General features: G+C 41.4%; 2 protein-coding genes across 5 annotated transcripts; one reads left to right on the top strand and one right to left on the bottom strand.

Moving 5' to 3' along the window:
- The first annotated feature begins 183 nt into the window (after positions 1 to 183).
- LOC143174598 (uncharacterized) lies at positions 184 to 12394 on the top strand. Its single transcript, XM_076368325.1, has 3 exons — positions 184 to 335; positions 9063 to 10460; positions 11535 to 12394. Coding segments are annotated over exons 1-3 (1656 nt in total). The 5' UTR covers positions 184 to 333; the 3' UTR covers positions 11791 to 12394.
- On the bottom strand, positions 770 to 8111 carry LOC116427983 (uncharacterized). Of its 4 annotated transcripts, none has more exons than XM_031978990.2 (8): positions 7507 to 8111; positions 4527 to 4842; positions 3512 to 3799; positions 2554 to 2873; positions 2116 to 2374; positions 1551 to 1863; positions 1183 to 1477; positions 770 to 1032 (listed from the first exon to the last, which is right to left on the bottom strand). In XM_031978990.2, exons 1-8 carry the CDS (start codon positions 7675 to 7677, stop codon positions 871 to 873), a joined length of 2124 nt encoding a protein of 707 aa, XP_031834850.2. In that variant the 5' UTR covers positions 7678 to 8111; the 3' UTR covers positions 770 to 870. The 4 variants fall into 4 exon arrangements, with proteins under 4 accessions (XP_031834850.2, XP_031834852.2, XP_031834851.2 ...); XM_031978992.2 differs by having other exon boundaries at positions 1551 to 1758; positions 7507 to 8107; XM_031978991.2 differs by having other exon boundaries at positions 2116 to 2359; positions 7507 to 8107.
- Positions 12395 to 12688: the final 294 nt, after the last annotated feature.

Raw genomic sequence — 12688 nt, 5'->3', positions numbered from 1 at the left:
GTCACACAATCATAGAAAAAAGAGAGATTTGTACATTTGCTGAGCGGCAACAACTAAACATGTAAATAAATTTATAAGTGTATTCAATGTTTACTTTACGACGCCAATGCATTCAAGGAATATGCTAGGGATTTTGTCTCACGTCATATGTGCATATCTTTTCAGGCCACTCTAACGGGTGGTAGTGGATTTTCTTTTTGTAGTTACAAAAGTATATAATAAACACATTTATGTCATCGTGTATTCTAAATAAAAGAAAAGTCATCGTTAAAAAAAATAAAGTTTGTAAATTCTGGAAAACCTGCTCGTCGATTGTATTTCAGTTATATAAGCATGTGAGTGTTGTTGACTTTTTGTTTGTGATAACCTATCAGAAAGTTTTATCATCGACTAACGATTGTCTTTTATTTAAAAATATTATACAATATTATAGCAAAAAAAGGAAAAACGTTTCCAATATTTTCGTATAAAGATTTTTTTTTCTGCGAAATATGATGAGCAATGGTTAATGTATAGAAAATTTACATCTCTTTTGTCTTTTGTTTTGATCGATAGGCATGTGGTATAGTTTATGGTATGTTTCTCTTTTGATTCGTAACGCTTCCAGTACATTTTCCATAGATACTGGAGAAAACAAATTATTCTGTTCACTAGTCGTTATTAAAGAGTAGTAATTTCATACGCTACGGATAAAACTGAACAGAAAATTTGATTCAAGTGTGAGGTATCCTATAAAATACATTTAGGTGAGTGCGTGTATTTGCGTGTCTGAATTTTCAGGCAGAAAATTTTCTATATTTTCATATGTAATACTTATATGTGTATGTATACAATTGTCCATAGTAAGCTTTCACTGTTCCTTAAATTAACTTAACCTAATTCTGCTAAGACAGAGTCTAGATCTTCTTGTAAAGAGATACTTTCTTCTCGTTGCTTCGCTAAATCATCTTTCAGTCTGTCAACTTGTGCTTTGAGTAAATAATTACCCTTCTTTAATGCAGCTAAACGTCCTTCATGCTTTTTGGCTCGTTTCTATGAAAATATTAATATTATTATGTGCATAGAATTAACAAATTTTTCATGATGCAATACGACAAAATTTGATGCAATCTCTATTGGGTAATGTTATTACATTGAATAATTTTTATTTCTTATATTAGTATATGATATTTAGCGTAATACCTGTAATGAGTCTCTTTGACCTTCTAATGAATCATCCTCATTTTCTGTCTCAGAATCTTCCTCTTCTTCAGATTCTTCTGATTCAGACTCTTCTTCAGACTCTGTCTCTTCTTCTTCCTCTTCCTCTTCTTCCTCATCTTTATCTTCATCAGTTTCTGACATTAAATTTGCCATTTTATCAACTTCTTTCTGAAGACGTTTAAATTTCCTTTTCTCTTCTTTCAACATTTTTTGCTGTTGCTTAATTTGATCTTTCAATGCATGCCTCTCTTTTCTAGCATTTACGGCTTTGTCCCTATTATAAACATATTATTTTTTATCATATTTATGCATGTTTACATGGAAACTATTCATGCAATAATACTTACTTGGAATTCTTGATCTTTGTTGATAAAAGTTTGATCTCCCTCTGCAATCTTTTTTCAGCTGCAATCTTTGGATCGTCATCTTCCTCTTCTTCTTCTGTGCTTTCCTCTTCATCTTCTTCGCTTTCGCTTGGCTCTCTCTTATCTATACTCTTTTGAGAAGCCACTTTTGCTACATCTTTTGCACTTGGACAACCAGCCAGTGCCATTCCTGAAACATTGTACCATGCTGCGTCGTCGCTATCGTCTGCTAGCTCTATTATCGGCTCAACGTCAAGCTCTTGCTCAAGCTCTTGCTCAAGCTCTTGCTCAAGCTCTGATCCCAAAAGCGCAAAATAAAGGGGCAAAATTAGAATAAGCATAAGCGATTTGGAGTTAACTTAACGCCGCAAAGATACAGTAATTTTTTATTCAAGCTCGTTATCGTTTATTAATTGCGTTGTTAATAGATTAGTAGCTGTTGCTAGCCTAAGCCTATATTACAATAAATGAGCAAAGGTTAAAAGAGTTAGAAATCAGTATATTACGTGTATACTCTTCAGTACCATAAAACTTGAACTATTGTTACCAGCTTTCATACGCCTCTCCAAAGCAGCATACATTCTCCTCATCTCCTCCAATTCGTTCTTCATTTTATCCCTCTCTTCTGCTACATTCATATAGTCTTTCTCAAACTTCTCAGCCTCTTTCCTGGCCTGCTGAGCTTCCTGTTTCAATGACTCTGTGAGTTTCTCGTCCTGTTTTCTGTGTTCTTGTACGGTTTTCGTAGATTTTTGTCTGTCGAGCTCAGCTTCAAGATTCAAAATCCTTGCCTGTAAAGGGGATACCTTAAATACAGTTTTTAGTTCGTGTAATCCCATATAACACGCTAACTACAAAAAAAAACTCTAAAAATTATTACGTTGAACAAAAGTAAATCCAGTCCAAACGTAGCGTCAACATTAAAAAAATGATACAATCAGTTAAATCAAGGCGGTTACCAGTAACTTATCAGACATCAGCTTACTTGTAATCTCTTGTTATCCCTCTCCAAAGCCTCCTTGTTTCTTAACTCCAAAGCAAGCATTTGCTTCGTACTCTGCAGATCGTCCCTGACCGCATCGATGTCGTCCATATCATCCGAAATCGAATCGTCCGTAGGCTCGTCAGCCTTTTGCATTTGTTCCTCTATCGTCAGCTGCCTCCGGAATTTCCTCAGTCCCTCGAGCATCGGTTTCGACCGATCGTTCGTCTTCACGCTCTTCAGTTTCACGCCCTCCTGAATCTGCTTCAGCAATTGGTTATGCATGTTCGACTTTTCGGATTCGAACACAAAGTGTGCCTTCCCTAATGAGAAACACCGAGTCAGTACAACAGACACCGCGACATCCTGAAACGTTCGGTCCAAAAACAGACAAACGCCAGAACGCATCCCGTTCGGGCCGTTCCTTAATTCCCAGAAACACATCAATCTCAATCAGGATCATACAGCGCGACCAGGGGAAATGGTCTCATTCGGGCAACAATCGGAACGCGACGCGCTCCGATATTCGTTTACACAGGGACAATTGGAAGAAGGGAGGAGGGGGTCGGTGAAAACCCACTGAACACGAAGACGCCGGTTAATTCAACGATAATAATATTATTCAGCAACAAAACGAAAGGGTTCCCGTGCAGTAGAACGGGGATCGGAACAATAACGACTAGGTTGTACTACAAACAGCTCGTATCGTAGTCTCGGGGACAAAAGCTGATTGAACCGTTTTATTAACAGTTTAATTAATTACACCCCGCCGGATCGACCTCTACATGGGCGAGCAGGGGGGGGGGTGCGTGTTTGCCAAGGGGTAACAGCACAAACGGGCGAGTAGAGGGGTAGGGGGAATCTAGCAGAGACTAATCAAAGAACATGGTGAAACCGGTTTTCTCCTAAGAGAATCGGCCCCGGGGAATCTGAGTAGGATCGAAGTTCGATTGACGATCACCTGCTGGATCGGCAGTGACCTTGTTCACCCTCTCGATCAGGGGCGCGCTCCTGTCGTTGCACTTCACGTGTCTCAATCGCTTTCCGCTCTCCACCTCCTTCATCATGCTCGCCCAGTCGGGACGTTTCCGTGGCCTCGACTTCAGCATCTCCAGTTTCTCTTGTTGCGACTCGTTGAGCGGCGGAAGGTCCTTCAGGATCGTTCGGCTGGGTGGCGGTGGCGGTGGTCGCGGCGGCGGCGGCGGCGGGATCGCTGCCCTCGAAGAGCTCTTCGACAGCGTCGGTGCGCCTATTTATAAGGAAATCTTATTTTTACCGTGGCAAACTGTGCCGTGAATATTTCGCGACGCCCGTCCGATAGCGAGGTATCTTGTTTTCGATGGGGGTAAGTAGATTTGCTCGAAACGCTCGGGGAATCCTTGATCGTACCGTAATCCTCAACCGTGATTTCGTTGAATGCGACTCATCATATTACTGAAGAATTCTATCACTTGAAATTTCATTTTTCCCAGTAAAAGTGTGTTGAATTATTGAACTGTACTTTATTGAGTCGGATGTTGAGAAAATGAGGATATAAAACATTTCGTAGTATAACTTATAATTCTTTTGTTTTATATTCAATTGCGTAAATAATGAAAAGTTGTTGATCAAATTTTATTAAGTGTCTAAATATATATATGCCTGTGAATGATAATCTACATTGTAGCTAGGTATCTTTTTCTCTGATTAAAAAGTGTCAACGTAAAGAACAATATTCGTAAATCTATTATAGAAAATATCGAGACAATTTCACTGTTATGTTGTGATTATATATCTTAAACATTGATATTTACGGTACGATCAACATGCCCCGGTAATAGTTAAATCGGTCGAAATGTAGTGATTGGTTTGTAGTTGTTAGATCTATTAGAGCTACTGGGATTTGGTTTCACTGTTTCTTCTTTTTAGGATAACTTTACAAAACACATAGGGGTAACTAGACTGTGATTAAAGGGGAGTTTTCTAAGTGCTGTTACCTGTACTACTCTCACTCTTGGAGAGAGGTATAGTGTCACCTCGAGATCGAGACCTCTCGATTCGAACCTGTCGTTCGAGCTGTGGCCTCGAATTTGGCTCTTGTCGTCCATTCTCGCGGGGCTTCGGTGCCGGTTTACTGGTCGTATTCTTCTCGGTTTTTGGCTGTGCCGGGATTATTGTGATTTTGCTCTGTTTGCGAGATTGAGATTCTGCCGCTGGTTTTACTTCCGGTTTCACCACTGTTTTTACTTCTGGTTTCACTACTGTTTTTGCTTCCGGTTTCGCTACTGGTTTTGCTTCTGGCTTCGCCACACTCTATAAACCAAAGAATCTTCACATATTTCTACTTTAACTCATCAACTTGTTAACCTACTATTTTTACTGTAACATTTTTTATGGATACTTTCCCGCAAAATTAATACAAATCATGATTAAGACAATTTTTAGAGTATACCACTAAACTAACACAAAGAGACTGTTTACATTGAGTGCCGTTTTTAGATTTCATTTGATTTTGTGTGTCATTGAGGATTTACGAGCCATTAACACTCAAATAATCAGCACTGCATTTTTGCATCGTTTCTCGGCTATTGCTAAACAACTGGCATTGCATTTTTGCTATCTGTAATATTACGCACTGGCTATGTGATTTAATTTCAGTTTGGTTTTTGGCCTTGCTCGTCGGTTGTGTATGTACAACCGTAAATTAAGTAGCCGGTCGATTTAGCGTTAAGTTAGAAGTACAGTTCGAATTAAACCGCGAATTAGTGGACTAACAATGTAGGTACTTGTTATGTGTTCCGTTTAAACTAGCAGCATCAGCGAACCTAGATATTCTGTATTTTAATATCAGCAGCATTTGCACGCCAACCGTCGATCAACGCGTACTTAATTCGTCGAACACGATCAGTCCATTGTTCACGACCGAACACTTCGCTTCCGTCTTCTATCCCAGATCAACTCGTTACGACTGCTTGTAAGGCCCGGCGATTTACAACAAAAGAACCGATACCACGCATTGTGAAAGGCAGTTGCGTCGGAAAATAGAAAAAAAAAGTTCATCCACCCCCACCCGCCCCTCTTCGATCCTAAAGAAAGAAAGTCTCGAGAATTCTCTTGGCAAGTATCGAAGTTCGCTCGGTCGTCTTTAAATAATCCGAATTGCACTTCCTTCTCGATCGTTTCTGCGCTAGAAGCTTCGATCAATGCCTCGATCGTGTTTATTAATTACGAAAAAAGGATTCGTTTTTCGGATCTTCGAATAAGTCTTCCTCTGAGCGAAGATCGCGGCACTGTCGCCAAGATAAGCTGCGATCAGCGAAAGGAAAAAAGCCATTCATAGCGGAATCTGGGGGAAATCGCCTCAACTAATCGACACGTTTGCGCGAAAGCGTGATATAAACTCGTTAAGAAACTGGCGGAAGACGTAGCTGGCAAGACATTTGAAATAGAAACGCGTGTTCTTTAAATAATCGTGACCCAGAGGCTTATATGCGAGGACCCGTGGGGCTAGCCTTCTGTCCGATCTCTCTCGTATCATGAAAGGGGAATTGATCCGACTCTTTGATGCAACGAATACAATTATGAGTCACCGTGAATTCTAATTCGCAACATTCCAATGTATTCTTTTCCCTATTAAATCGCCGGTACATCATTTGGTTCCGATGCTTCAGATTAATCCTACGATCGAATATCTATAATTTCATCCACTCGGAAGGCGAGGATGACTTTCATCTGTTCGCGAACTGCTTAAAGTTGCAAATATAACGACTCGGCCGTAACTCACGGACGAATGTCTCGGAGGAAATGAATAAATCGATATTTTTGGAACTTTCCTGAATCGCGTGTATGCGCCGGGAAACTTTCAACGGTGATTTCCACGAAACGGCGATGTAGACCGGCCGCCCTGTACCATCACCTAAATCCCGATCAGACTTATCGATGATCTAACTAACCGCGACAGTTGTAAACAATACAGTGACGTTAACGTTCACGTCGCAGCCACGTGTCCCGCGGAACATCAGGCATCACGTTTTTCACGTTTTCCCGGTTGGACAGATCAAGGATTCATTTGACTTCGACGATTTCGCGTGGCTCGTTGCCAAAATATCGGAGGTATGCGCTCTGGGATTGGTATGCGGCGATAAAAAACAAAGTACAAATAAACAGAGGAACCAGAATCCTTTTTGATTCGTGTACGCGTTAGGGTCGATTCTTACGCGCGAAGTAAATAAATCGTTTCGACTGTAAACAAGCTGGACAATATGGCGGACGAACAATGTAAATACCTGTACGACCGAAACGCGTTACAATGTTTCCGCTAACAATCTCTTGGACGGAAACGGTCAGAATGCATCGCCCTTGTAAATTTCGAACTATCGAAGTGTTTGTAACGCAAACTTGCTATTTGACACCCACGCGAGATATTAATAGACTAAGTCCGGTGACTTTGAAACCCAATATCTGAATGGAAAAAGACTGCAGAAGGCGGCCGTCATTCTTCGGCCGTTCATGTTTCTAGTAGAATGAGCGCAGATGGGATCAGACGTTATTGTTTTACCTCTGTATAGAGCTGACGCTATCTTCTTAAACGAAAACAAACTTTCTAGGTTTTTATTATGAGATTCTAACCGGTGTCTTAGAGAGGAGCCCTTAAAACTTCTCTCGAATTCACAATTTCTGTAGAAAGAACGAGGAGAAACAGTTATACTATGTAGAAGTTATTAGAATAGATATTAATATCCATTAAAACGTAGAAAGCCTTTTCAACGGAATCACATTCTCGTTTCTTTAACACCGATAGTACTCCAGCGTTTGTCACTTTAATCACCGTCTCGTTTTATCGAAAACACTTCCAACTTTGAATCAGATATTGAAAGAAATGTCTAGCCGATTGTGTATTGTATAAATGTAATGTTCCAGTCATTGGCGTTTTCTTTAAAAGAAACTGCTAACAATTCTGAATAGTTGGAAACTTACTTTGAGAGTAACTTGAGTAAACGCCGGCGGTTCTTCGGCCTTCGATTTGGAGTCTCTCCTGGAGTTAAGTGTCCAGGGTGCAGTCGGCATCGGCAGAGGGTTCGGACCATCCTTGACCCATGGCGGTCTGAAGGTGGTCCTCTGCGGTGGTTGACCACCGGCGCCTGGCATTCTTCTTCAGCGCTGTCGCAGGGTTTCTTCCGATCACGCTCGACTTTCTTTCTCGATCAGGTCCACCTGGTGAAACTCGGGGGTGGTATATTCAGCTCTCGGGGATCGCGAGAGCCGCGGTAGACGTCGAGGATCCTCTGTAGGACGTGTACGATGTGCCACTGACGGACTCCTGGACGTCGGCACGGCGAGGTGGGGATCGGTTTTACGTGGGAGAGTTACGACCCACTTTTCTCGAAACGTGTTCTCGCGCTCGGGGAAATCTTCCGCGATCCTGCTCTCGCGGTTCACTGATCCCGACGGGCGACGCAAGGGAAACTTTTCGGGTACAATGAGGAGAATGGATTTATCGGTGGCCGCGCGTACGTTCGGCCGATCGGTTAACAGGAAATCTTCTAAGAGCGTAGCCGCTGGGAATTTTTGGGAGTCTGGGAAAGATTGAGACCTGGACCACACATCAGGGCCACGACTGCACCTCCCTAACCGCGCGATATTTTCGTCCACGTGACGTCACAGAGAGACGCAAGCTCGAAATAGAAGACAGTCCTCTTCTTCTAGGATGCTTTCGGTGACTCTCTCGGTTGAAACGCCTCTTCCCTTGGTCGTACCACGTATCCCACGTCTGTTTACGATGCACCAAGTGCCGATCGACACGAAGGTCGATCGATCCTCAGGGTCATCGACTGCAGATCGGTACCCGTGATTGTCCTTGGATGCGTTCACCGCTAGTACTTGGTTAGTTCTTTCAGAGTTGGGTGACCTGTGTGGTTTAGTCCTTGTTGATTCGATTGTAACCTATTAACCGGATGACTTCTTAAGCATGAACGATTGCAAACATTTGAGACGAATAATGTTAATTTAAGAAATATATTAATGATACATTTATTTAACAGTAAAATGATAGAATAATTAATTAAATAAAGGGGATACTAAACGATTGCCGAAAATCAATAACAGCCACAAAGGAGAAGTCATCTGTCTTGTTAACAGGTTAACAAAGCAAGCTTGTGAATTATAGGTACTATGAATTTGAAGGGAGCGCCAGACAGCTTGATTATAAAAAGACGTACCAGTACGTCAACACTGTGCTCCTATAATTCATTCGAAGACGTAATATTACGTCACCGGCTGGGAATGTGTTAACATTCCAACCATTGTTTGTGCGGTCAAAAGTAACCTCATAAAACATTTAAAAGACGAGCAGAGGACAATTACATTTCTCGAATACACAAGTGAATATGTTAAATAGAATTTAGAAAACCTGTCTATATTATTACATCTTTCCCTGTGATGTACACCCTTCTGACAGAAATGGGTTAATTTTCATTTATTCCTATAACACCTCGAACACATTCGCGTAACCAACGAGGCATGTTCTGTTAAAGGGTCAGTCGTTTTCGAGAAAGACAGTACCAGCTGGCCGCGCAGAAACACAACGAAGCGTACCTCAAGCACGACTATTATCAGCGAACCGCGAGATACTTTGAGCGAGAGTGTAGAATTGCCAGACACTATGACTCGTGGAATTACAAGAACGTAGACCCGAGAGGCGAGCTAGAGAAGGCGAAGAAAGCGGAACGGTTATTAATCAGAAGGAACAAACTGAGAACGTTGCTGAAAGCGGAAGAGGAAACATACAAAAAGGAATTAGAAGAAAAGAAAAAACCGCGAACACGACCCGATGAGTGTTCATTGGAAGCTTTAAAGCAAAAGTTAAAAGAGAAGCGAGCAGAGCAGAGTCTCTATTTGCCTAGGACTTGCCGAAGATATCAGTCCTATTTCGTCTGCCCCACGGATCCCCCAATTTCACGTTTCCACACTCTGAAAGATACCAATCTCGGGTACACTCGTATCTGTAGAGATTCGACGAATTTCGTTCAAATCGGCCAGGGTTCTTATCGCAGGAACAACAAAATGAGCGAGAACAACAGCAAGAGTCCCAAGGATGAGGAGAATTCCGACGTTCCTAGCCACCAGCTGTCTGCTCGGTACGCTCGCAAGAGTTTGGAGAACACGAACGTGCGGAGCGACGAACCCGATGGGTACTTTCCTTATAGGTCGTCCAGGTCTTCTCTATCCCTTGGACTTCCGAATGGGAAAAATGAGAATCTTGTTTACGGTGATAATAAAGAAAACAGGAAAGAAGACTCACGATTGACCAACTACCAGGAAGATGGCAGGATGACTGTAAGTCCATCTGCTAATTTGACGGACGGTATAGTCAGTTCGAAGGACATAGGTGATTCGCAAGGAACTGATTCCCGGCCAGGAAATACGGGAACAGATCAGTCGGATAAGTCTCCGCTTGAAAGAGCTGGTGACGATGCAGACACCGGTCACACGGGCGAAACACCCTCTGAAGAATCGGTTCGCCGCGAGAAAGATCGGTCGGACAAAGAGGAACAAGACGAGATCGACATAAAAAGGAAGGACAACCGGCAGTTCGAGGTCGAGAAAAGTTTGCCTTGGCTGCGGAGGGATCCCGGCGACAAGAACCTCTCGAAGCAGATGTTCCTCTATTTGACGCACAACGAGCTGAAGTCCAAGATCGAGGACTTTGCGAGGCGTGAACTCCACGCCTGCAACAAACACTGTTGGGACGAGGCTCTGAGGCTCAGGGACATGAGAAACAGACTGGAATTGATCCGCGAGAAACAGCTATACAACATTGACAATTTGTATCTAGATGAAGAGGTGAGGAAGATAGGGTTGATGAATATCGGGAAGAGGGCAGCGGAACTGGCCGAGCGCGAGAACATCTGCAGTGACTCTACGATGTACAGGTGAGTTTAAGAACGTTCAATGAATTCTACAGAAAATCTTCGTGGATTTTAATTATCATTATTATGCAATCCTTAATATTTTGTTCATTGAAACTTTGATATTTGAATTATGTTGCACGTTTCGAAATGTAGTTTTTAACTATGTCTGATGAAAGCCAATTTCAGAGAGAATTCTGTTCGAATTCTATTGATCGAAGATAATTTGCAATTTAATAGTTCTCAATACTTCGAATTGTCACTGGAAGAATTTCTTTTTCGATTGCTTACCAGAATTATTTATCAAGAAATAATCGTACTTCCTTCCGGAGAACACTCTGTTACGTCCGATCGTGTCAACACCGAGACTCGCTGTACAAAAATATTTCGATCGCGATATAACATTACGTATGACTTAATCGAACCTATGTTGTTGTTCCTTTTTAATATCCGACCGGCGATTTGATTTGTTGCAATCGCGGCACGTGACCGTGAGAGCGACGCTAAGGGTCTAGGACGACGAATAGCACCCCGTGCTTCTCGAATTAGTCGAAGTCCGTCGATGTTGCAACCGTAAACCGTGAGTCATTCACGTCTTACGGTGCACGCTATACGCTACGCGCATTTCGTAAATGCTTGCCAAGACGTTCGTCATCCTATACGCCCTACATTCGTTTCTCGATAGGTTTCGTGAGGGCGGCGATCCGCAATTGGATCTTCCTTCGTCACGTTTGTAAAAATGGAACTTTCATTATAGATCATTTTGACACTCGGAGTGCAGTTCTACCGAATTAACATTTGCGATATTGATTTGAGTAAATGGGTGATGAGCAAGATCAACTATAAATAATTATATTAGTAGTAAACGATCCGCTAATAGCTTTAATTGATTAGTCATCCATTGAACCCTCTGATCCTTTGGACTTTGAAGGATCGTAGTTTCAGACAGATGTGTATATGTTTGTATGGCATGTGGGCAAATGTAATAGGTGAAGATTCTAAGAAAGCAATTAGCGATACGTCAATCAAAAAATTTCGATGGCCATAGTTTGAATAATTATTGAAACAGTTTTGATCATTTGTTTATACTGATTGTAGCCAGGATGCAAAGGCCCTGTGGCAGAAGTGGGTGCACGAGGACGACAGATCCGTGATCAAGGATGCACGACTGCAGAGAGAGGAGCTGATGAACAGTCTCGAGAAGGAGTGGCAAGATTTGGCGATCCGCGACAAAGACAGGATCAAGCAAACGTATCAAAACGTTATGATGGACTCAGCCCTCCAAGAGGAGCACAAACTGTCTGCGGCGATCAACCAATCACGAATGAAATCTTCTTCGAGTTTCTTAAAATAATCCGTGGGATGATCAAATTTTGACAAATTTATAGAGCTTATTTATACTGTGCCAAGCTAAATATCAATTGTGTTTGCACATTCGTACCGTACTACATTTTGGCCGACAGTAGTCTTTATTGTTGCATACATTCCAAGGAAATTTATTAAAACGTGGTAGTCACAACGAAGCGTAAACGGAGTGATACACTATACGAATTATTATTCCTTTGTAGCGATTGCTAAACGTTCCTAAGACTGAATACATTCAAATCAAATCGGTACTACGTCCTAAACCACTTATTGAATGTGATACCGAAGCCGTTCCGACTCAATACGTATAATTAATTGTATTTGATGTTTTAACAATAGGATTTTGAAGTACGAGCTATACAAGTATGTTTGGTGCGTTCGTATTCAACAATGGAATTCATTTTATATCTTTTCATTCTAGTCGTTTTTGTATCGGCAATATCACTATATTGTTACATATTATTTCTTTTTTTAATCCTATTCTCTTCACTTTAATGTTTGCAAGTCTTATTTAATTAACTCACAAATATTTTTTAAATGATATTTTTCTAACAAAACCACTCTAAGTTGTATTATTGATCTGAAAATAAAGTATTTACGTTGAATGTAAAGAATTAATTGATTCCCGTAGAATATTTAGATCTGTAACCCGGTCACCTGTACATTTAAACAATAGAATTAAAAATGTAGCTAATTGATCTGTATGTTCAAACTTGCCGGCCGAATTTGTTCTCCGTCGATAATACATCTTAATAGTTCACAAACGTTTCGCGAGATGGCGCAACAAGGTTGTCAATAGATTAACGGTTAAATGGCGCGCAGAAACCACCACTGGTCATGGTAAAAGCAAATTTGTTTATTATTGCACTTGTAAATGAAAGATAACA

Source organism: Nomia melanderi, chromosome 6, assembly GCF_051020985.1.
Source record: "Nomia melanderi isolate GNS246 chromosome 6, iyNomMela1, whole genome shotgun sequence".
Lineage (NCBI taxonomy): Eukaryota > Metazoa > Arthropoda > Insecta > Hymenoptera > Halictidae > Nomia > Nomia melanderi.
The sequence above is the reverse complement of the archived record's forward strand: the minus strand, read 5'-3'. Positions and strand labels throughout refer to the sequence as shown.